Source organism: Aedes albopictus, chromosome 1, assembly GCF_035046485.1.
Source record: "Aedes albopictus strain Foshan chromosome 1, AalbF5, whole genome shotgun sequence".
NCBI lineage: Eukaryota > Metazoa > Arthropoda > Insecta > Diptera > Culicidae > Aedes > Aedes albopictus.
This window is the reverse complement of record NC_085136.1, coordinates 159,371,963-159,397,665: the sequence shown is the minus strand read 5'-3', so window position 1 is coordinate 159,397,665 and position 25,703 is coordinate 159,371,963. Positions and strand designations below refer to the sequence as shown.

The window sequence follows — 25,703 nt, the reverse complement described above, 5'->3', positions numbered from 1 at the left end:
CTCATAACCAGCGCTATTCGGTTCTCAAAAAGTAGGGCAAACGCTCATGTAGACGAGACAGTAGCGCGCAAGGTAAATTCTTCTCCTTTACGAAATCTTACGTAGCCTTAGCGGGACTAAGATGAATAGGTTGTAACAAAATAAAGTTATGCCGAACACTACAAATGTATCGTGCTCCACGTTGGGCGGACACTGTTAACAGAACCCTACAAATGGTAATTATTTTCCGCATCGAACCACACATTTGGGAGCTAATGGGATACGAAAAGAAAAATGGAACATTACAAATGCAGAACACACATACATGCAACACATAATAAAAATTGTGCCCAGTTATCTAAATACCGTGCCATGCCCTAACACCGTGTGCCTCCTAGTACCGTGTGCATCCAGTACCGTGTATTTGACACAAATAACATATTTTACTAAGTGTATTATTTTCTTTACTGAGTAAGCTTATAAAGCCATCTTAAGTTAGGCTTTATCAATTTGGCATATATTTACACACATTACCAATTAACAATATTGAAAGAATGTGGATGCAGAGTACCAATGCACAGTATTTTGTGTTCCAAATATCGTGTTTTGGCTAAAACTGCAAACTAAAAATATTATTGAAACTTTTTACTTTATGAATAAGCACGCAGGTTCTTTTATTATATGGTATTGGTTCCCTTATTAAGCATGTGGCTCCCATTTTCATCCTACGAAAAACAAAAGATTGAAGTGCTGTTTGTTTTGTTTCTTATTTTTGTATTTTTTGTTAGAAGTGAGCACCCATGAATACAAAAAAAACGGAGTCAATCGGTGCCGTAATTGCTTGTTTTCGAATAGGATGAATATGGGAGCGTGAGATTACTGATGGCACACATACCCTGCTTTTAGGGGACGGCTTGCGTGTTTTGTACTGGATCGCTGCCCGAAACGACTGAAGCGCTACAAATGCACATGAAAGTTTAGGGGTACAAACCACAGTATAAGGTACCATACAAAATAAACGTAACAAGGTACAACAAGCATTACCCTGTCATAATAGGCAATGATTGTTTTTATAGCTTCCTGTGCAAAACTTCAGGTACCAGCACATTTGCATCGCCTCTCACAATATGTTTATATAGAAAATGTGAATCTGTGAATCTCTCGATTGTCAGTGAATGTCATCAAAATTGGCACTAATACCCTGCATTACCCACCAAAAGCTTTTGAAATGGTTGTACTCACGTGATCGGCAAGTTGGATTCCAAGGCGTTATTGATGGTCAGGACGGAATCGGCTACCATCAATCCCTTCGACAGCAGTGATGTGTGCTTCTTGAGAGTATCTTCAATGTTTGCCATATTTTCTGTTAGATCATCTGAAATTTGAAATTTGGAATGTTAACGTGTTCTTGGAAGCTTCCATGTGCTGTTAACTCACCGGAAAATACCAGGTCTTTCTTCAGTAGATTAGCACTGCACAGCCCACCGAGATAGGACAACTCATACTCCAGGTGTATCAGCGATGTGCTAGGGTACTTCATTTGGTTTTTGTTGTCATAACCGATGACCAAACATTTGAAGCCATATTTGTTGCCTTTTTGCTCTCGCACGTAAGCGGATGCAGTCTCCAGCGATATTTCCAGCTTATTTCCTGGTAGCACGATAGCGTTGTTGGACCAATTCTGGGAACTACAAAGTTCTATTAGTTACGGTATTAATTATGCTGACAGAATGTGCAACTTTTCCCCGAATGTAGATTCCCTGAATGTCCCTCCGAGCACTAGTTCCCCAAATAGCCCGTTTCCCCGAAAGTCAGATCTCCGAATTACTCGTTTTCCCCCGAAAACATTATATATTACATTCTTTTTGTTCGAAATGATCACTTGTCACAAAATGCTAGTGATCCTGGGGACTATCTCGTTCAAAAAGTTAGCCGACTATTCGTTTAGGTCAATTTGATTCTAGAAAGAACGAGCAGCTTTGGAAAGAAGGAGTAATACAATACCTATAACCATTTTTCATTCAGCAGTGTTTCAGCGGATCTGCGGAGCGATAGAACTTGAGAGAACCGCCTATAAAATAAAGAAGAGTGTGATTCAGGGAAAAGTGCTATTCGGGGAAACGACATTCGGGGAACCGGCGATCGGGGAAACAACATTCGGGGAACCAGCAATCGAAAAAAAAATAGCACAACCATCTTCCTAGCCTTTCTAGTTGACCGACAAAAGCATCTCTACTTACGTATTGAACTTCTTAACATTGATCCACTCGATTTCCGCATGACTCGCCTTCGTCGTACCTCCCATTTTAACGCTGCCTTCCAGCTTAACCTCCTTACTCTTGCGAGAGCTAATCGTCGAGGCATAATTATCGTTTATAAATGGCACCGAATCACTTCCCCCACGATCCGGATCCTGCGGTACTTTCACGTAAACATAATCCTCCGGTTGGGCCGTGCCACACTGCGGATCGAACTCGATCGTCATCCAACGAACGTTTTGTGGAAATTCGACACGATAGTTAGCCACGGTGCTGGATTTATAGGGATGATCGCTTTCCACGATGCAGTAGTAGTGGCTAGTAGTGCAAAGATCATTCTGATCTACGCTCATACTTTTGCGAATCGCTTCACCCATGTCCGGTTTACCAAGGTCGTACAGTTTGAAGTTGTTGATCTGGTTCAGCGCTGATACATGGGGCAAAATGGCACGGATCAGATTCAACACTTCAACCGAACTTTTCAGATTGCTGCACACAAGTGGTCCAATGTGGGCGAACGTTAACGGTAGCAACATGGTGAACAAACAGGAATCCTCAGCAGAAAACAGTTGAATGATACGCTCTTGATTCAGCTGGTGGTTGAACTCTTCTGCGTCACTTCCGGCATCGTTGAGAATTGAGAAATTGTCAGCCTTACTGTGCATACCTAAACCGGAAGTGTTCCCATTGGATATGGAATCCAGTTTGTTGTTTCGATCGTCGATGTAATCATTCGGCGTAATCTCTTCGGCCCCAATCTCGATTTCGATGTCGAAGTCGATCGAGTTTCTTGACTTCTTATCGAACTTCAACGTTTCTATAATGCCTTTCGAAAAGTTTTCTATACGTTTCGTTATATCTTTTGCAGTTGAAGAGTTGTTATGGTCAAAGTTGCTACTTGTTACATTGTTAACATTCGCGATGTCGGAATTGTTAATCCAAGCAATATCCAGATGCTCCTCAATCGGAGTAATATTATGCTCCGAGTCCACCGTATGAGTATTATGGGACGAATTTGAACTTTTGTCACTGGATGTCGATGAAAATGCTATAGCATTTCTGGCATGTATGAGTAGATCTTTGCACCTGGAGGTGACGTCCGTCGAAATTTGAAGCGCAATATCCCGGGCGTGCGATTCTTTGCTATACTTCCCGGCGTAACTGTCGTTGATCGATGGAATGCTATAATACAGTATGCAGGGAATCTGGCCTCTGGCCGGAGTCGTTCCGTTAAAACTCAAATCGCAGGGATAAAACTTGAACGTAACTCCACACGGACCACGGATGGCGGCGAATCCTCCATCACCGGAGCAAGTACGGGCGCCCTGTGAGCAAAGCCGTAGAGCATATCGTACGTTTTCCTTAATGCTGATTGCGCGATCAAACTTGATCTCTGTCATGAAGTTCTTGACCATGCTCTGCTCGTATGCTCCAACGACGGACTCGATTACTTCCCACTTGTGCTGAAGTTGGCTTTTCGACTCCATGCTCTGAAAGAGAAACGGAATATGAGGTGAGTTAGCAAACCCGGAACTAGATGGATCGCTGTGGATTTTGAACTCTATATGATTAAATGTTGTTGGTACCAAAACTGCCTAATGCATTTGAAAATATCCCTCTCTGTACAATTTTCTGTTGAGAATGCTCCTTTATGAGGATTATTCATCATTCAGACATTTCAGCAGTCATTCTTTACATACCCAGAAGTGCAATGATTTGCAGCTACTAGGAATTCTTCATTTCTACATCTACAAGCTACTATAATGGATTAAATGCTTTGGCTGTTTTACTACTCCTATGCGCGAAAAATCGCTAAAAGTAAATCGCAAAAATATTGTATGGCGAATAGCATCTAAAGGCAAATTTATCGAAGTGGAATACATTATTCGAAAAAATATTTGGTAGTGGTTGTGCATAATGGTGACTACTATTGAGCCTACCAAATATTTTTTCAGTAAAAGCTTTCTATTTCAAGTAATTCAAGTTTAGATGCTTTTCACCATACAAAATAAAATGGATTTACTTCTGCTGATTAACTGTGGGTGTGCGCCAAGCGGGTAGTCCATTGGCGTTCGATCTATTAGGTATTTGCAAGTGCCACAAACTCAGCATTGGTCAAACCCAATGCAATGTCCATCTTTCTTGGTCAGTTCAAAATTGATCTTCCGCTCAACAGGAAAGTTATGCCGGAGTTCGATTTCCTATCGCGAGCATTACCGGTTCAGCCTGCGTCGACGGACATTTGCAATCCTTCACTTCAGGTTCCGAACTGCAGCTGAATTTCCGGGCGCAGTATCATAACGTCCGAGGCCATAAAGTCCCAGGACTTTATGGCGCATTTTTCCGGGGCATAACGTCCGAACTTGCAGATACGCCACAAAGTCCAAGGAAAGAAGGCACATAGGATATTATGACGCATCCAAACTTTTGGACGCTATTTCGCAAAAAAACGCGACTTAATGTCCGGGACTGTATGGCCTCGGACGTTGTGACCGGGCCCCGAATTTCCGTCTTGCATATACGAGCAGCTGGATTTTTGCGCCATAATGAATACGCTCACAACAATGTCCAGCCGCAAAGACGAACCAGCCAAAGTCTAAAAGCATCTTTAGTAAAGATATAAAAAAATGTCCAGCCACGTTTGTACAGCTACGTACCTTCATCCGACCAAGACCATATTATAGTCGTGCATGTTCGATAGCTGATTCATCTCCTCCTTCTGCTGTAGGTAGCACGGAACGATTGGGTAAGTTACGTCTGCTCCACGCCAAACTGCTCAACTATCTTGCAAATGTGCGTTTTCTTGTTGAACTTGAACTCCGATACACGTCACTCGACTTGCACACCAAGAAAATAGCAGATTTATCCGAACGTCCGTACGGAAAACTGATCTTGAAACCTTTTCTATATGGATTGGAATTGATTCGTCGTCTGCTTTACGATGATCACATCATCAACGTACATTGACTAGAACATACGCTACCGAGCCATTCGTACGTCGCACGTACAAACACGGATCCGCGATTCGGTCTACTTGAATTCCATGGAATTGAAAACCGCATTCAGTTCAACATTTCATACATGCGCTGACTATTTCAGGCCGTACAGACTTCTTCTAAATCGGCAAACCTCCGGCTGGCAATGGTCAGCTGTGTTCGAAACGTCGTCTGCTTTGTCACCGTTACAAAAACCTCATAATAGTACTTACGTAGGGCTTGAGCAATGCAGTTGGATGCAGTACCAACTCCCAAGTGGCGTTGTCGATCAACGCCTGGAGTTTCTCGTACATTGCGGATTGCCATCGAGACGCGTCATTGCTTCTCAACACCTCTGTTCGCATAAGGAGATCATCTTTGTCGAATGTTTAATGGTTTTCAGTCCGCTGTAAGAGCTCTCACTTCGACCTTTCACCAAGGACCTCCTCCGCCAGATTTTCGTATGCAGCGCCCTTGCGCTCCTTGTCGCGCTTGATCTCTAGGATCATTTCACCCGTACGAGTACGTCTCCGCGATCCACGAGATTGACGTCGCTTCGCATCGCCTTCAAGACTTCTGAGTACTTAGACTGTTTGGTCTTGATGACGAGTGTGTCGCCCTTCTCGCACTTGGCACCTGCCCTCCTACGTCTTCTTGGTTTGGTGTTCCTGCGCTACTGCTCATCTAGCGTTTTTTTATCTTCTTCTTCCGCTCAGCTGTCGTCCAAGGGCGGCCCTACTCTGTGATTGCTGAGGGCCTTACAACAATCACAACCCTATGTTCCCTTCCATCCGGGACGGGCAGTCTTTTCAGGCCCACCCTTTCCAGCTTTCCGAAACACCTGGCTGAGGTCCGACTTGCCGAAATTACTGCCGACCTTCGGTGAGTATTCGCCTAGTCTTGCAGGCACCGCCAGACAGCTCCTCACCTGACGGCTGCCTCACCCGATTATCTATGGACTACCTGCGGAAGCGTCTTCGTAACCTTTGCTTTCACCGGTTCTGCCGCTGCTGCAGTTTTAATAAGTCTTTCGAGATCTTGCTTGGTGACGTTCGTCGACTTCCCAAATCACAACAGGGTCATTTTAAGATCCTAGCTTATGTTGGACTTCGTGAACGCAAAGTCAAGATTTTGCCAAGCTACTGCACAGCCACTTCCATTGCAGACTGCCCATCTCAATTTCGATTGATGGCCCTCATAAACCACGCTCTGACCACTATCTCCTCCATGAGGCGAGCCGGGGAATAGATCAGAGCTCCGATGCTGGCAACTTCCTGCACTTACCTCCTCACTTGTCCTTAACGGAGACATAGCCAACCCACTTCTCGCGAAGGCGTTAGCTTCACGACTACTTCCACTAGATTTTGATTCCCACGAAAAGCACGGGGTCCACCATGTCAGAGTTCTGCATTAACGCGATAAGGGACGATGTACTTGTGGGGGGTGCCCAGCTGCGCAGCTGAGCGGTTTTCCGGTACGCCTTGCTTCGGTTTCGCTGGAATGTTTTTCTAAAGACTGCCGGTTTGTTCGACGGGGACTGCGTTTCTTGGAGAGCTTGGTCTTGATGCTGTCGTTGGGGAGTGGTAGCGTTCCATCCGTATTGAAATTTAGCTTGACTACATCTTATAAGTTCTCCCGCTCTAGGAGCTTTTCCATCGCGAACTTCTACTAAAGAAGATTCTTACGGCCGCCCAGTCGCTCAATGAGAGTAAGGCTTGAACGGTTAAGGATCTGAATGTAAGAACGATAAGTGTTATGTCTTGTCTCATGTCGCGTCTCGTGTGTGGGTTAAGGATCTGTTACGGGATTTGAGAAACCAGTTCCACCCGGCAATCACCAGCTACACCAAGATACATTTTCTTACTGCGTCTAGAAAAACGAGCTGCTCTGTTTAGTGGTACAAACAAAAGTTACATTTCATTTGAAGTTTAAATCTAAGCTACTACGATTGGCGTTTGGTCTGAACGGTTACTCAAGAAAGCAGATACTCACATCATACAGCAACTCCAGCTGGTATTCGTAGCTTCCGGATCCGGAATAAACCTGCAAAAACAATGGAAGCAAAATTTAGTCACTTCAGGTACCTAATAAGCAGATGTCACATTTAAACTAACACATGCTCCGGCAACTGAAATTCCTGGCCGATCGACTGTAAAAGCGATCGCATCTGGTCCAAAGTTTCCGGTGTTCCATGTTTTGCTCACGTCTACCTTGGCAAAGCGATTTCCACTGGAATGCAACACGTTCGATGGGACGATCGCCGTTTCGGTCTGGAATTGCGGAAATTAACAAATCGATGAATGTTTCATCCTAATCCTATATAATAACCCGGACTTACATCAATCGTGCAGTTCTGATAGATGATTTCGGCCAACACCTTGGACAACAGTCGACAGGAGTTTGTGATGAGGTTGTTGTTCAAACGCCGTTTCATGCCATCTCCGTTGTAGATATCGGCGCCCTGATTGTTGTAGATGTTTTCAATCTTCAGGCGTATCGGTTTGGAAATGATGTCGAGCAAGCGACTTAGCACCTCCTTGAACGTCCACGAATTGCCGGATATGGTTTTCTCCTTCTGCGTTCGATACAGCATCTGCTCCACGAGGATGGGATACTGGTAGTTCTCGGAGCTGACTAACATGGGGAATCCTAGGTTGTCGCTGGGGCTTATTAGAGATTTGTACTCGACGTTCGGAGACAGTACCGAGAAGGTTGACCGCAGATTGATGTTTGGATCACACAGCCCAGCCAATACACCACTTAGGAGGCGCGAATGTAGTACACCTTTATCGATTTGGGCTAGCAGATTGCAGATGCAGTTCCACTTGAGGAAAGATGTAGGATAGAAGGCATTGAAACAGCTCACAAACGTTGTATGGCATTCATCTAAGACATCCAGGATCATAGAGCAGATATCATTGCCGGACTGGTACGGAAGTTCGTCGCATAGAATCTGCGTTAACAAAGCTCTTACGTCTCCGATGCACTCGGCTAGCTGAATGCTTTCTGAGGCTATTTTCTTATTCGACATAGGAGTATTGATTTCCATGATATTTATATCGTTGACTTTGAGAAGATCTGATTTGCTATCAACTGACGACAGCAACGCATTCCCTTCGTATACCTTGTTCTTGGGTGATTTCTCTAGTTTGGAATCGGGTCTGCTAGTCACCGTCTTAGTCTTTGTAGGAGTTTTTTCGCCATTGTTGAACCCCTTGTACGGATAAATCTCATTGATGTATTTTCGAAGAAGTCGCAAACTGGCTTTACAGATGTATACCAGTCGATTTAGTGAAATGACGTTTTGATTAGTTTTTCGCTAGAATGTAGGAAAAATACTTATTGAAATAGCCGTTTTTATCAAAAAGGTTTAATTTTACCGTTTCCAGTAGATCCGTGGTGGACACTTTGAAGGAGCTCCAGGACCAATTCAACAACATCACCAAACTTTCAAAGCAATCCTTTGTCAGCGTATTGGCAAACACCTTAGACAACTTGCAAACGGGATCAACGGTAACGGTTGGGAAAACGGCTTTACTGCTCTGAGATACGGTTCGATACAGGATGGACGGAATCTGCCCTGAATTAACATTGGTTCCATTGTTGGCTTTCTTGGACGTTTTAAAGTGAAACACCACGTTGTCCGACGTGGTTACACTAGATTGCCCGGATGAACCACAATCGGACGAGGGACCGGCAATTTTAGCCAACACCAAATACCATCGCTTAGCGCTGATCGTAACCGGACTGGGCAGCGTAATGTTGAATTTACATTTCGAAGGGCACTCGAAAGGAACTTCTTCCACTTCCGAAATCAGCACGCCATCCTTTTCATGGGGCCCACTGTCGTACCCTTGATCGAACAATTTTAGCTTACATGTGTATTCTCCACGTCCACCGTACATACCAAAACCGGCTGTAATGGGAATATTTAGCAACTTCTCAACGAATTACCGTTAAGTGAAACTTACCTATGATGACATCCGTATCGCACATGAACCGAATTGCTTCGACACTGTAGCTGGAATAACCCCATCCGCCTCCAAAGTTTTCGAACCGACTAACTGTGTTGTAGTCGCAGTTCTCTTTACCATCTACGCTCAGTTTGAGTCCAATCTCCGAGGGTACGAAACATTTTTTACTGCAATGAAGTAGCAACAAACTTACAAGTTTGCCTTAATTTACACAACATTTGAGAAGACTTACAGAATTTTCTGATTGGTTGTTAGAATGTCAAGCGTAGCTAGAATGTTGAGCGAAGCTTGGTAACGAGTTACTTCTTGATCCGGTTGTGTGGGAAGGGCGATTTCCGGCGTTAAGATCGCAATCAAGTCCTTGGAATTCTGGAATGATTGAAAGGCGTTATGAAATGCTGTGCCGATTTGAAAACTGACTCAAGAATACCTCGAAGCTTGGTGATATTTCCGAAGCAATCACGTTGAAGAACATCATAGTTTTTGAAACACTATCGAAGCCCCATAGAATGCCGAAGCAAGGATCCATTGCAAAGGCGAGGCTAACGTTCGGCTGTTTGTTGGCATCCATGCCATACTTCGCATCAAAGCATAGATCTGAATCTGGTAAAACCAGCTCTTGGTTCTCGTGAATAGCTTCTACGTTGTGGTAAGGCTGCTGCGGCTGATGCTGATGCTGCTGCTTTGCTTTCTTTCTTCCTCCGGCAAAATTTTCCTTCTCATCTATTTTATCCAGCAGAACTCTGAAGTCAAACTGATTGACGTTGTGAGCTTTACAATTGCCATTACGTCGATTGATGGCAATGGAGTTCAGCAGATACTGGTTGTTCGGAATCAACAGAATAGTATTTTTATCGGCTACAACACTGAATTTGGATAGCATTGCAGCATTTACAAGAGATTCGTCAATCTTGATAAAAGTCTGATCACCGCTTGCACCAATCCAGGATGCTTTCTTACCCGTTGATGGTCCAATACCCCTGAGAACAAATGATATATTTTTTCGGACAATCAATAGAAGAAGGGTTGAAGGAAGGTACCTAGATAGAAAGACACAAATGAGGAGAAAATGGAAAACTACTCACGTAACAGCTCCGGGTGAACAGTTCCACAGAAATTTCTGCCTCTGGAGTAGAATATCAGCTACTGATGGCCTCTCACCCGCCTGGTCAGCTCTACCCGACGAATTGCTATTGGATCCACCGAACAAGTCCACTCCACCGCCCAAATTGGTTTCACCCGGCAATCTGCCAAGCTGTCCCTTCTGATAATTTCCAAACGTGTACACGATTCCTTTTGTCGTGAGGATAACCGTATGATTGCTACCGGCTGCCACCTGACTCACCATGTGCGGTATTTTAACCAAGTGGGCACCGGAAATCGGCTGCAAATCACCGGTTCCCAGCTGTCCATATTGATTACTACCGAAAGTGAACACTTCCCCGGACAGCGTCAGCACTACCGTGTGATGAAGGCCACAACTGATTTGAACGATTGGGCTCTTCGTAGCCAGTTCGACTCTTTGTGGCGGAACAGGAATCACACGAGGCGTATCTGCGTCGGAGAATTGGTTTCCTTCTTCGCCATGCCGAAGGTTCTCGTACCTTCGCTGGAGAATTTCCTTTACCTTTTCCGCGTTGGACTGAACTTCAGCATTGTTTTCTGCGGATAATACTAAAAACTCTGATGATGAGAAATTTTGCCAGTTGTTTGAAGGGATAAAAAAAAACTTACCAAAAGGCAGAGATCCACTTTCTTGAGATGCCACACATGTACTGCAACTGCCACATTTAGAGCATCCAGCGCTTCCATGGCCACATGCACAAGCTCTGCAAATAAAACAAATTAAAGAGATTTAGTATGTCTGAGCTCGAGCTGTATGCGGCTAATTGGCATTCGGGTTTCCCATCACTCCCTTTATCGCCTTCGCCACTTCCTCCAATTTCTCCATTTAGATCATCGGACGCCATTCATCTTCAGAGCTTCCTCCGGATTCGCAAACGGCTGATTTTTCCTCTTCTTTCTCTAACATTTTCGATATAATCTGATCCCCGTCCTCCAGCACTTCGATTATTTCTATCTCCGATGTTTTCGATTTGATGAAACCGTGTCTTCTTCTGAAACAACGGCAGCGTACGTACGATGTCTCTGGTCCTTCTGATGTTGTTTCCTCGGCTGTTTCCGGGTCTCGCGTTGAGGCCAGGAACCCTTGCGGTGACCTACCGCTCGACACAAGAAGAAAACATTCTTTACCCTACGTCTCCACTAGACAGAAATGTCTTGCCATTTTGCTGCCAGAAAGAGAAAACGTAACAGAAATGATCGACACCGCTGCTTTCCATGCAAACAACGAGAGAACATTTCTGTCATGACACATCTGTCCAGCAAAATGGCAAGACATTTCTGTCTAGTGGAGACGTCGGGTTAGTCCATCATAAAACACTCGTCCCTTCCAGTTTCCGACATCTATCGCTGATGGTATGTCGCTCTCCACATCAATGTACACTAGTATGGGACAAACATCAAATTCTCGCTCCAGTCGACTTTTTTGATTCCATATAGGCCCCATATGAACTGTACAAAATTTCAGCGCAATCGTTGAAACTATAATTTAGCGCAAGCGGTTCAAAGTTTTCATATGATTTACTATGGGAAAAGTTACACTTTCAGATAAAAAATCCCAGAGGTCGCCTCTTGTCCCCTTAATTCAAATCGATCAATGCTTCTTGTAGAAAAATCATTTATGAAACTTTCCTTCGAAGACCGCAAAACGATTGGATGTTTGTGGAAAAAGTTATTGATTTATTACCGATTAGTGATCCAACGAACGGCTTTTTGTTTTGTTTTATTAGCGAGGATTTAATTTTTCCATACAAGCGTGTCCCACACTAATGTACACGTTACGCACTCCATTGAAAATATGTTAAAGTCCCGAGTCTGGGGGAATTTTTCGTTTACTGTTCGCTCCCAACGCGAAGATCCATCCTGATTTGACCTTCTTTCCCCGTACAACTAACCTCGAGTCGCCGCGAGTAATTTACGGCTCTAAACCCACTAACAATCACCCTATCACCCTCACCTGAGACGAGACTCGCGAAGACGGTCTTCTTTTTCTCCACTTTGTTATTTTTTTCTTCTTCCTATCTGTGTTGACATTATGTTTTGGGCTGGTGGTTCAAACACGTACGTGACCGCATCACCTCACATGCAGTGTAACTGAATCCCATTCACGCACAAAATCATGTTGAGGTGAAATTTTGCATCGCCAACAATCGCCAAGCTAAGTAATCATTGGAATATTTTGTTTTCAATTTATTTTTGATAGTACAAAAGAAGAAAATGCTGCTCGGAGTGAATTTTGGCTTCAGAATTTATCTCGGATAGCAATACTTTCTTCGTTTTAGGTAACGTAATCAAACGGGCTACAACTGACAGCTCAGTTGGGCTGCACTTGACGTTGCTTTTTTTCCTCTTCGCGAGTCTCGTCTCAGACCCTCACAAGCGCCAGTCACACGATGCATATATTGATCAATAGTTGACCGTTTTATGGAAACATTGAATGTATATTAATGTTCGAAAATAGATTGATATCAATCATTCAACTTTTCCCCTATCTTCCGTTTGATCAACCACGCAGCAATATTTCCCCTCCATAGCGCATTCTACTTCAATTTTCTCTACAATATTTCCCCACCTTCAAAATTGTTACATCAATCCTCTCGAAGTTTGCTCAAACCATGGGTCAAATTATTCCATGGATCAAATGATTGGGTCAATATTTCCCCTCCAGATCAACCTTTCAATGCAGCAGCGCGTGAACGAGAGCATCATTATTGCAGAACATTCTGCCGTGTTGCCATTTTTTTAAATCACATATATATAATAGCCCTGTTTGTCTGTCCGGTGACTAGTCAAGCAGACGCAGCACGCGGGGGAATTCTCACAAAAAAAATATTTGGCATTTCAATTCCTTTTCACTATCAGATGCACAGAACAAAATCAGCGACAACCTTAGACAACCAGACACAGCATTTGATGAAAAAAAATCACAGACAACAGACGTTGAACATTTAGATTTTTTTTACATTTGACACTTCAATTCGTTTTTACTATCAGATGCAGAAAATAAAATCAGTGACATTCTTAGATAAACAGACACAGCATTTGATGAAAAAAATCACAGACAACAGCCGTTGATTTTTTTTTGCAGATGCAGAAAACAAAATCAGTGACAACCTTAGACAACTAGACACAGCATTTTATTCAAAAAATCACAGACAACAGACGTTGAAAATTTTGATTTATTTTTAATATTTGACACTTCAATTCTTTTCTACTATCAGATGCAGAAAACAAAACCAGTGACAACCTTAGACAACCAGACACAGCATTTGATGAAAAAAATCACAGACGTTGAAAAAATTGATTCTTTTATCGCAGAAAAAAATCTGTCACTCTTAGGCAACCGAATGCAGCAGTTACTGGAAATAAAAACCAGTGACAACCTTAAACAACCAGACACAGCATTTTATGAAAAAAATCACAGACAACAGACGTTGAAAATTTTGATTTTTTAGAATGTAGAAAAAAATGTGTCACTCTAGGACAACCGAATGCAGCAGTTGCTGGAAATAACACAGATAGCCTGTTTGTCTGTCTGGTGACTTCACCGAAGTTTTTCAGATGTAAATATAAGCTGCATTGAATTCACCGAATAAAAACACCTTTCAGTAGTAATTTTGTAATTTTCCCATGGGCTGTCCAAAAACTTTTCGTAAAAAAAAACATATGTACAATACACTCCTGATCAAAAGTTTAGGGTCACCCCCTCAAAAACATGTCATTTTTAGGCCCATATCTCCGCCAATTTGCGCCCGATTTCAAAACCATAGGTCTCATTCAAAAGATACTAAGTCAAAGTAACTTTGAACATGACTCAGGTGAAACATTCACAAAAATGTTTAAATGTAAACTTAACCCAAAGTTGCCAAATGTTCTAATAAATAAACATGAACTTACGGCAGTGTCGCTGGAAAATGGGTCCACAAAATTTTCTATTAGCTTTCAACTGCTTTTTGCCAAACTTGGCTAAAAAATCCAGAAAAAAAAGTTATTAAATAAATTACCTCTTGATGCTATTGACCAAAAGTTTGGGGTCACCACTCCTCAATATGATGTATCAGTCAAAAGTTTGGAGTCGTAAAACAAGTGATTTGGTGATATCTTCGTTATCTTTAGTTCAATTTCAATTTGTTTTGGATCATTTCAAAGAAAATTAACTAAATTAACGTAATCAACGATTTTTATATATAAAAATGTTATGTGAAGTTAACACATTTCATCACATTGCAAAAAATAAGGCAATTTTACGTTATGTTTTAGAATCTAAATTTAAAAAAATATGTGTGGTTCAATGTCTATGTAGTAAGTACCATTTGTTATGTTCCAAATAAGCCAAGCAGAATTAAAAATGAATGAAAGATGGCAAAGATATCAACAAATCACTTTTTTATGTTTTACGAAAGTGATCGCAAACTTTTGGCCGATACATCATTTTGAGGGGTGACCACAAACTTTTGGTCAATGACATCAAGATTTAATTTACTTAAAACTTTTTTTCAAGATTTTTTACGTTAAGTTCGGTAAAAAGCGATTGAAAGCTGATAGAAAATAGGTTATATTACCGATCTCATCATAACATTATGTCGAACCAATTTTCAGCGACGCTGCCATAAATTTTTATTCATTTTTTTAGAAAACTTAAGTTTACATACAAACATTTTTGTATTTTTTCCATTTAAATCCAAAGTTTCTTTGACATATTATCTTTTGAATGAGATCTAGGATTTTGAAATCGGACGGAAATAGGCGGAGATATGATCCTAAAAAAATTACATGTATTTGAGAGAGTGACCCTAAACTTTTGATCGGGAGTGTTTGAATATGTAATAATGTTCAAGCTTAGAAGAAGAATTAATGTGAATAGAAAATTTATTTAAAAAAAATACAATTTTGACAGAAATGCGGTGTATACATTATCTTCCGCATTATTGGCATTGGGATCGGTAGGACTGAAAATCTACCCCGCATCCACCGACGACGACGCATTGATTCAATAAAAGGCTTTGCTTTGCGAGCTGTGTACGTATGCTAAGCATGCACGGACACTTGTTTTTTTTTCTCTCTTTATGCATTAACTTCTCTCATACTGCCGGGAGATTTTCTCTCTGCTCGAACCTCGGCTAGATTCATCTCTCTGCAAAGGGGTAATGTCGAAGATATTGGATTGATACTTGGTTTGATCCTCGTGATTCCATCAATAATCCTTGAGAAAGAAATAATTGATGGAATGGTGGAATAAAGGAAACAAGAAAGCGTTGCCAAATAAACATTTTCAAGCACAAGTAAGTTGCGTATCGTAAATTTTCATTAGATTAAATATTTAGAAATAATGTTTAATATTTAACATTGGTTTATGATGTTTTATATCACCACGCAAAAAAATCCGTTCCGATATACGTGAACTCCCAGTCACGGCAACGGGAACTATGCATAGCAACGATAACAACAATAAGAAATGTACACCGTGAACTAGAGTTCACGTTTTCTAGAACGCCCATATTGACAGCTGGAACTAGTTCCAGTTCACGGTGTATATTTGCTTGTTCTCATATTTGCGTTTGTTTGTTCACGTTTATCAGAACGGATTTCTGAGCGTGCATCTTTAATTTATGCGCATATGCGATTTTCTAGTGCCTTCAGCATAAAATGCTAGAACGATATAGGGAAACTCAGTATATTTTCGACAGCTTTTTCTCTTCGTCATGGGGTGTTATCTAAAGCCTGATAAACTTAAACTTGGCGTCACATCTTTGCCAATCAAACTGTATACAAATAGGTTTCAAGGAATTTGGACGACAAAAAACACTTATGGCAAAGAGATAAAAACTGCCAAAAATACCCGCAGTCACTCTCAAATCATATAATTTAATTATCGTTTAGTAATCAATCTAGCTATAGAGAAACCTGTTTTAATAATAACGGATAAAGCAAACATTATCAATAATGAGCGAAACAAACAAATCAATATGACAGATAACCTCTTATCAGTCTTTGTTTTCCAAACCTATACTCCTTTACATATTCACTATGACATTAGCAAAAATTAAATCTTGTTCGAACGTAACTGTTATAGGGTAAGAAATCAAACTTTGAACTAGTCAAATTGTAATCTTAATTTGAACCATTTCAAAATTCATTAAAACGACGTACTTTTCAGGCAAATATTGTCCCGAAAAAGATGTTGAACAGCTTTCCGTAATATCCCAACTAACATTTATTGCGAATGTAAACGTCAACAAAGCGTCCTTAATACGGCTTCATGCTGAGTTACTGTGTTGTACATATGGACGGAAGCTTCTATGCAAGCCCTATACCAATGAATCTGGCGAACTTAATCAGCTTGTACATGCTGTGCGATCAGCTTCTATGCCACCTAGTTATAGCTCTTTTCTCGGCTCCTATGTAACCACTAACTGAATAACATCTTGAGAAGGCGCTTTTTCAGCCTTTTCGCAGTTGTTAAATAATAGTTTTACGGCATCCCCAAATTAAACGATTAAATATAATTAGGTTATGGATACCGTGATGCAATACATGTGGAACTGGAATTATCACTTTTAAAATTGAATAATTAAAGTACTTGCCGCTACTTGGAATCGAACTCCCGATCTCCGTATCCACTGGTCCCGATGATGTCCTCACTGCCACACTGCTATATATAAATAACATAGAAAATAGCCCGTTTTGTTTTACTCCAGACCGAGCTCCAGACAAGGCTTCATAATTGTGCCACAAGAAACCTTACCCAACTTCATTTTGCTGTAAAAGCTTGTGAAACGTCAAACGCAATAATGTTTACATTGAACAAGCTGTGTGGTTGCGCCAACAGATTCTTCTTCACAGCTTCTAGCTGAAAGAGTGTTCTTTAAACGGCTACGAAGCGCTGCTGTTTTGTGTTTTGGCAACATTACAAAACGTACTGTATAAAAGCAGCTGTTGTAGTGGCTGGGACTCTTACTCGATTTGCACATCTTCCGGCAAATCTTCCGGCATTGAATTAAAGTGCAATAAAAGCAACCCAAATAATTTCACAGCACAGACATGGATAGCTATAAAGAATTTGTGTAGTAGCTATATATCCCGCTTAAAGTTTGTTTTGACAATATTGTTTACATCCGACAAGCCGTGTTGGTAAACCAACAGTTTCTTTATTGCGGCTTCTAGCCGTAATGAAATTGCATAACGGCCTTTAAAGCGCTGCTAGTTTGGGGATTTGTCAGTATAACGAATTGTACTGTATAGTAGCAGCTGTTTTGTTAGTGGGGACTCCTATTCGATGTGTTCAAGTTTTCACATCTTCCGGGAAATCTCCCGGAGTTGGAATAGGGTGGAGTAAAGGCAGCCCCAGTGACAAGTAATGGATTTCTAAAAACCGAGTTTGGTAGCTGTATGGTGCTTGTTTTGCAGTCGTGTATTAGCTTATGATTTATATTTGACTAGCTTTCCTTTTATTCAGCGTTGGCTGCTTTTACTCGATGGTTACACAACAGAAAGCAAATGACTGAAGCTTATAGCGCTGAAAATGTTAGTTGGGATAACCTGATATCATGGACTTTAAAAGCATTGAAAAAAGCGTTTTTGTCATGGAAAACAGGCAATTGAAAAATCACTGTGATTTCACCCATTTCCCCCAAGAGAAAGCACATTTTCGGTGCACTCGTACAGCTCATGCATTGTATCACACGCAATATGTGAACACGTCAAATGAAAGCTTATTTATCGTAGAATCGACCAACCGAATAATATTTCGCCTTGTATTCCGCATTGTTTGTCAAAAAATTATCAAATTCAAGTGATTCTTACTTGGAGAATGTTACCTTAAGTTGAACCATTTGTAATCTAAATTTGAACTAGTAAACGGTGGTGAGCTTCTAGTGTTGGCCTGTAGACTGCGCTAGTGGTTGCTTTGTTTACTCTTGGGGGATGAAAAAATCCAAATTTAGTTTCCAAATTCCTAAAGAATTCCGAACATTCTGAGTTGAAATTCCACTGCCTAATGAAAAATTGGTATGAGAATTAGCAGATTCATGTGATTTTTCATTGTTTAGCATGGAGTTGGCTGTTTTGTGAGTTGCTCGAGCTGCTGCCGCCAGTAGTTCAAATTAAGATTAAAATTAGTTCAAATTATGATTACGATGGTTCAAATTAAGATTAAAATCATTGTTGATGAAAAATCAAATATTTCGATGAAATTCGGTGCAAATACAAACTTTTTACCATTTAACAGAAAGCTTATACCCGTGGCATTCATGTGCATACGATTTTGCCGTAGTAAATTATTCCCATGTGGGAGAAAAATCACAAATTTGCACTGCTTCAGAAAGCCGCAATTTGGTTCAAATTTTGATTACCCACCCTACTTATTGTTTAAGCTCCATTTTGTATGAAATATTTTGGTTCAACGGTAGAAGTTCATAACATGTGTTAGAAATTAAGACACATAAACCTTCTCAAGACATTAGGAAAAATAGCATGATGAATTAGTAAATAGATCCACTATTTACCAATTCATCATATTTATCCGAAATATTGGGTTCAATAAGTAAGAGTTTATGAATGCTTACAAAAAAAAAATCGAATAGGGTAAAAGCACTAGACTTCGCCACTGCTCTAGTCTTCGCCCCCTCCATACAAATTCCATTTTTTATGTATGAAGTGGCGAAGAATGAAGCAGAGTTTTAGGGGGGCGAAGTCTAGTGTTTTTACCCTATGGCTTGGTAAATGACCAAAATTATCAAAATATTATTTTTTTCATAATAATTAATGGAACTGAATAAGCAAGCGAAGCATCGAAATTGGCACTTTCTCAATGATCAAGTCTTTATAATATTTACAATGCAAAAACGTGACACTTTATTTCTAGAAATTTGCTTTCAAAACATTCCATAAAATTCAATTGAACTGGCCACCATGAACGCCGTGAGCCACGCGCTGAACGTTGGTGAATTGCTATCTCTTCCTCACTGATGGAATGGTCTTCGTTCAATCCGCTGACTCTTTTACCCTGCTGGATTGATCGAATGAAACAACTTGAGGGGAAAGTTTGACGGACTTGGATGATCTTGATGGATTGGATGATAGTGGTGGTTGGATCAATCTTTCGGAGGGGAAATATTGAGGATATGAACATCAACCTCAATCCTCGCTTTTGCAGGTTGATCAGTATTTATATCAAGATTCAACATTATCATCCATCTTCTCCGCAATAAGAATGCAAGCAATACATTTAGCAATATTACCATCAAATTGTGTTTCTTGATGAAGTTGAAGGAAAGATTGAACCTCTTGGTTGAATCAACTTATTGATAGGTGTAAATGGCACTACACACACCACGTCGTTTGTTTGCCCATCCAACCGACCGACCGACGACGTGATCAAGCATGTACGAGGATCGACCGCCCAACCAATCACGCCTGAACGGCATGTCCTTATGTGCCAGCAACTGACGACGCCCGAACCATCGTACCATAGCCTATGTACGGAATATTCCACCATCACCACAGCGCAGCGCATGCAAGGAAATTTCCTTCCCCCATACAGTTTCTACCCATCCTTTGAAGAGTGCGCGCGCAAACAAGAAAGAGTCTTGATTCAAACACCAACCTGTACACACCGAAGAACAGAAATATAGTTGTTAAGTAGTTTTTAGTGTACAAACCGCCTTTTCCTCCCCAGTGAAAGCCACAGCCTTTCCGAAGGCTAAGTTCCCTCCTTCCCATCGAGCTACCGGTCCCGTGTGTCTGTTCCTCCGACGGAACATTTGGTCCTAGCGAACCGGATAAAGGATCCAGTGCCCTGTGAAGCTGCAACCGCAGCTGTGTTGTCGCCAATCAGCCGATTGGGACAATTCTCTTCCATTGCTATCGCCGATAGCATAAAGCTTTCCCACCGAGGGGATTGCTTGTGTTCCTGCCCCGGTAGTTCGATCCCAGTGTTAAGAAGTGTTTTTCCGTGGTTTTCCCTGGCGGAGAGAAAGGGACAGCGTTTCCCAAAGCAAGAATGCAGTGCAAGTGAAGAAGTCCGAACCATTCCTCTCGAAAATGAATCGTGCGCGTGTGTAGTGGTTCCCAATCACTAGCGGTTCCCAACCCCAAGAATGGCTGAAGTGAAAATGCTGTTCGCCCAACGTAGCCGCGTTGAGGCAAGTGTGAAAAAGATTCAAGAACAAATCCGATGTGACAGTGGTTTCCAACCTGATTTCTTGCGAGTGAAAAAGTTTGGACGTGAACTTCAGTGCCACTATCAAGAATACCAGAGTGTGTATGGTGAACTTTTGTCAGCACTCCCAAACGACAGATTCGATGAGCTAGATGAGGATTTCTGGCGATTCGAAGATATCCACAACGAGGCCTGCGTTCTGGTGGAAACTTTGTTGATGTCCTGCCCGACCACCAGTGACAGAGGTTTTAACAAGCGAAGGTCGTCATCCAGCTGCTTCGTGGCGACTACTGTACCACGCTGGCTCAGTCCTCCTTCTCGAAGAAGCCAGTCACCGAGTACAACGACAGAACAGCTTGTCTCGATTCCCGACGTGGTGGAGATGCCACGACCGTCACTGCCGAAAGAAATGAAGGTGAGTACAAGTGTTACCAATCCAATCCAGACCGAGAAGCCGCGCCGCGGCGAAGATTCCACCGACAAGAAGATTCCTTTGCGTGGGCCAGCCGAGGTCCAACCTGAGAGTGATTTCGCCGAGGTCACTATTCCCGAGTCGGCAGCCCCGCCGGCCGAAGAGGCAGCCCAGTTTGTCGGCATTCCATCCGAAGAACCAGAGACACCGACGTCGAGCAAAGCGCCTTCCGGAATCGATCCGGTGGTGAACCCGTACCAAATTCCATTCAACCCGAGTGGAGTTTATCCGAAGCTGACGATTCCGATTGCTACCGGATTCCATCCGGTGCTGAAGCCGTTCCGACCGCCACCAGGATTCCAGCCCATGCCGAAGCGAATCCCGAAGCCAACCGGATTGCTTCCGGTGTCCCAGAGTCCGACCGGTACCACAGCCGCCCCAGTGCAAGGACGGTTCCCTTCCGGCATACCAGCAGCAACAGAGTCCGATCGGTCTCCTTCCGGTACCCCAACAGTTGCAGTCAGTGACCGAATTCAGTTCGGTATCCCCGTCGCTCCAGTGTAAGGCCGGTTCCCTTCCGGCATTCCAACCGCAACAGAATCCGACCGGTGTCCTTCCGGTATTCCAGCCGTTCCAGTCTACGACCGGTCTCCTTCCGGTACCCCGACAGTTGCTGTCCGTGACCGAATCCAGTTCGGAAGCTCCATCGCTCCAGTGTAAGGCCGGTTCCCTTCCGGCATTCCAACCGCAACAGAATCCGACCGGTTTCCTTCCGGTATCCCAGCCGTTCCAGTCTACGACCGGTTCCTATCCGGTATCCCAGAAGCTGCAGCTCGTGACCGAATCCCGTTCGGTAACCCCGCATTTCGAGTCTACGACCGGTTCCCATCCGGTACCCCAGCAGTTCCAGCGTGCGACCGAATCCCATTCGTCAACCAATCCGATCCTAAGGTCTACCGGAGCTAGTCCGGTGGTCGATTCCGCCCTGATGCCCGTCGATACCCGTTCGGCGGCCAAGACGACCAAGAATTCTATCGGTACCCGTCCGGTGAATAACTCCGATATGATGTTCGTCGGTTCCAGTCCGACGGTCAAACCAACCAAGATGCCCATCGGTGCCCGTCCGATGGTCAAGTCCAACGAGATGCCTGCCGGTTCCCGTCCGGTGGTCAATTCCATCCAGGTGTCTGCCGGTTCCCGTCTGGTGGACAAGCCACTCCTGTTGTCCGCTGGTGCCAGTCCAGTGGGCAAGCCTATCCTGCCTCCATCGTCTATCGGTACCAGTCCGGTAGTCAATCCAACCGTCGATACCCGTTCGACGGTCAAGAAGTCCAAGATGTCTGCCGGTTCCCGTCCGGTGCTCAAATCGCACGAGATGCCTGCCGGTTCCCGACCGGTGGTTAAAGCCAACCTGGTGCCCATCGGTTCCCGTCCGGTGGTCAAGTCCTCCCAGATGTCTTCCGGTTCCCGTCCGGTAGACAATCCACTCCTGATGTCCGCTGGTGCCAGTCCAGTGGACAAGCTGATCCTGCGCCCACCGTCTATCGGTACCAGCCCGGTAGTCAAGCCAACCGTCGATACCCGTTCGGCGGCCAAGACGCCCACGATGTTCACCGGTCCTCCTCCGGTAGCCACGCCGATTTCGATGTCCACTGGAACCAGTCCGGTGGGCAATTCCAATCCGATGTCCGTCGGTTCCACTCCGATGGTGAAGCTGATCCCGAGGTCTGCTGGAACCAGTCCAATAGACAATTCCGCTCTCAAGCCCGCCGGTTCGTGTCCGGCAACCAGACCGAATTTGAAGTCCGTCGGTGCCCGTCCGATGGTCGAGTCCTACCAGATGTCCACCGGTTCCTGTCCGGTGTTCAAGTCACTTCCGAAACACACTGGTACCAGTCCAGTGCGAAAGCGAGTTCTGACATCCGCCGGTGCCCGTCCGGTGACGAAGTCCATCATGATAGCCATCGGTATCCGTCCGGTGGTCAAGCTGTCCTCGAAGTCCGTCGGTACCTGCCCGATGGCCAAAGCGTTCCTGAAGCTCGTCGGCACCAGTCCGATGATCAAGCTCAAGCCGTTTCCGAAGTCCATTGGAACCAGTCTAGTGGTGAAGCCAATCGTGATGTCCGCCGGTACCAGTCCGGCAGCCAAGCCCTTCGTAGTGTCAGCCGGTCTCCGTCCGGTAACCAAGCCACCGCTGAAGTTCGCAGGAACCCGCCAAGTGGACAAACCCGTCCCGAAGCCCACCGGTACCCATCCGGTGACCAACTCAAGCGTGACGTCAACCGGCACTCCTACAGTGAATCCCCCAGTGCTCCTTCCTGTGATGTCAGCCGGCATCCAGCGAATAGCGAAGCCTATTCCGAAGATCGTGACGTGTCCAATCAAGAAGCAACCTCCTACGACAGCTGGAATCCGCCCGGCATCCAAGCGAAACGAGAGCCTAGAAGAACGAGTCCCAAGGCCGAAGATAGCCGGAACCCTTCCGGTAGCGAGAGAACCTCCCGAGAAGAATAAGTGGATCGTGGTGTTCTCGACGGTGAACCATCCACCACTGGATCCGCCGCCGGTCAGCCTGACTGGTGAATATAAGCAACTCCATTTCGACCCGTGGCCGAGGAAGCCACCCGATGAACCACCCGAGCGTAGCAGACCCAGCGAAGCTATCCTGGAGCGCGTGTCCCGAGCGCGTTCGCCTTACGACCCGAAGGAAGCCAAGCAAGACGCCGCAGGTGAGCAAACATTCGATCTGTGGTGTGTGAATCCCTATCCTGGCTTCATGTGGTTCCTCCAGTCCTCCATTGAAGACCCCTAACGAAATCAACAAAGTTCCCTTTTCTCCCTCGTCTTTGAGTTGTCATTCCGAACCTGTGTTGAGTTCCTGTCCTTATTGTTGATTATTCCTGCCTAACCCTGAATGAAAATCCATCGAATAAGAAAGATCCCTTGAAGTTTGTAATCCTTGAAACCCTAATAACATCTAGAACCCATGCCATAATCTAAATCCTGTATGCCTAGTGATTTCCAATTCCATCGAAGATGAAGATCCTGCTGAAGAATCCAAGATTCCTTTTCCTAAACTACCGTTGAGTATTGATGTGACTTTATCCTGAAATTCCACCTGACTGAATTTTCCTTGCCAACGCGTAATGATGTGTTTCCCTGTGTTCAGAGTAGATCCCTTTTTCCAGCACAAGTTAGTCTGAAACCTCAATCCTATAAGTCAAAGAATCCTGCCAAGCGTCCTAAGTTTCCTATTTCGAGTCCTGTCATAATGCCTTTCCTCAGGTACCTTTGCTGAATCGAGCCAGTTTGCCAACCCTTGAATCCAAGCTCCAAGCTTCTAGACATACAAATACAGTCCACAAGAAAAAATGAATTATTCTCCACTAGAATATGAATTCCGTTCCTACAATTTTGGGTCCACAGAATAAGTTTCCACACCTTGACGTTTCCTCCTTACCTAAAGACGTGAAGTAATGTATCCTAAACTAATGAAGAAAATTTGTTCGACCAAGCTCACTGCCTTCCCTAAGAATCAAGTACATGTCCAGTTTTGAAGTCTTCAAGTCCTCCTAAGAGGTTTCCCTAACTTATTGCAGTGTGTCCGCCTAAAGTATGTCCTAAGAACCCTCGTTAAAGAATAGTCCTCCTAAAAAATCAATTTAAAATTCCTTGCCTCCTTTGAAGATACCCGTAAGTCATGCTCTTGAAAGTTGTCATTGTTTCCTCCTGATTGTTAGTCCTTCTATGATAAGTTGCCTCCCTGATCAAGCCATCGTTCCACCTTTTCCGGCCCGGGAGTATGTTCGCTCCCAACGCGAAGATCCATCCTGATTTGACCTTCTTTCCCCGTACAACTAACCTCGAGTCGCCGCGAGTAATTTACGGCTCTAAACCCACTAACAATCACCCTATCACCCTCACACACACCACGTCGTTTGTTTGCCCATCCAACCGACCGACCGACGACGTGATCAAGCATGTACGAGGATCGACCGCCCAACCAATCACGCCTGAACGGCATGTCCTTATGTGCCAGCAACTGACGACGCCCGAACCATCGTACCATAGCCTATGTACGGAATATTCCACCATCACCACAGCGCAGCGCATGCAAGGAAATTTCCTTCCCCCATACAGTTTCTACCCATCCTTTGAAGAGTGCGCGCGCAAACAAGAAAGAGTCTTGATTCAAACACCAACCTGTACACACCGAAGAACAGAAATATAGTTGTTAAGTAGTTTTTAGTGTACAAACCGCCTTTTCCTCCCCAGTGAAAGCCACAGCCTTTCCGAAGGCTAAGTTCCCTCCTTCCCATCGAGCTACCGGTCCCGTGTGTCTGTTCCTCCGACGGAACATTTACTATTTGCTCTATTTTCCCGTACTTTCCCAGTTCCGACGACAAAAAGTCATCGCTCAGCTACGGCGGCAAATCGAAGATTCGAACGGCTCTACCCCATTTGGCATAAAAGCCATTTGGCATAATGGCCTTTTGGCATAATGGCCATTTGGCATAACAAATATTATGCACATTCTTACCAAGAAGGCTGTTCTTTGTGTTATGCCAAACAGCATTATGCCAAATAGCCATTATGCCAAATGACCAGTATGCCAAAAGGCATTATGCCAAACGGCGTTATGCCAAATGGCATTATGCCAAATGGGGTAGAGCCGATTCAAACATACTGTACGTTAGCTCCAGCGATGCACATACGCACTTCTACTGCCAATCCGTGTGTATACACAAACCTCTTAGGGTTTGCGTTGTTTCTCAAACATTCCCTCATCGCTTCTATAGGCGATAATTATATGAACAGCGAACG

At 43.7% G+C, this 25,703-nt stretch overlaps 1 protein-coding gene across 1 annotated transcript in view; it reads right to left on the bottom strand.

Annotated features, from left to right (window-relative positions):
- Positions 1 to 25,703, bottom strand: part of LOC109431372 (E3 ubiquitin-protein ligase highwire) — a 146,459-nt gene that overhangs the window by 109,982 nt on the left and 10,774 nt on the right. The window contains exons 12-23 of the mRNA XM_062845647.1: positions 10,921 to 11,015; positions 10,272 to 10,860; positions 9,617 to 10,166; positions 9,419 to 9,555; positions 9,184 to 9,353; positions 8,593 to 9,128; positions 7,551 to 8,531; positions 7,327 to 7,482; positions 7,205 to 7,255; positions 2,220 to 3,727; positions 1,417 to 1,667; positions 1,222 to 1,354 (exon numbers count right to left, since the gene is read on the bottom strand). Coding sequence (XP_062701631.1) covers positions 1,222 to 1,354; positions 1,417 to 1,667; positions 2,220 to 3,727; positions 7,205 to 7,255; positions 7,327 to 7,482; positions 7,551 to 8,531; positions 8,593 to 9,128; positions 9,184 to 9,353; positions 9,419 to 9,555; positions 9,617 to 10,166; positions 10,272 to 10,860; positions 10,921 to 11,015 — 5,157 coding nt within the window. The remainder of the gene's footprint in view (positions 1 to 1,221; positions 1,355 to 1,416; positions 1,668 to 2,219; positions 3,728 to 7,204; positions 7,256 to 7,326; positions 7,483 to 7,550; positions 8,532 to 8,592; positions 9,129 to 9,183; positions 9,354 to 9,418; positions 9,556 to 9,616; positions 10,167 to 10,271; positions 10,861 to 10,920; positions 11,016 to 25,703) is intronic.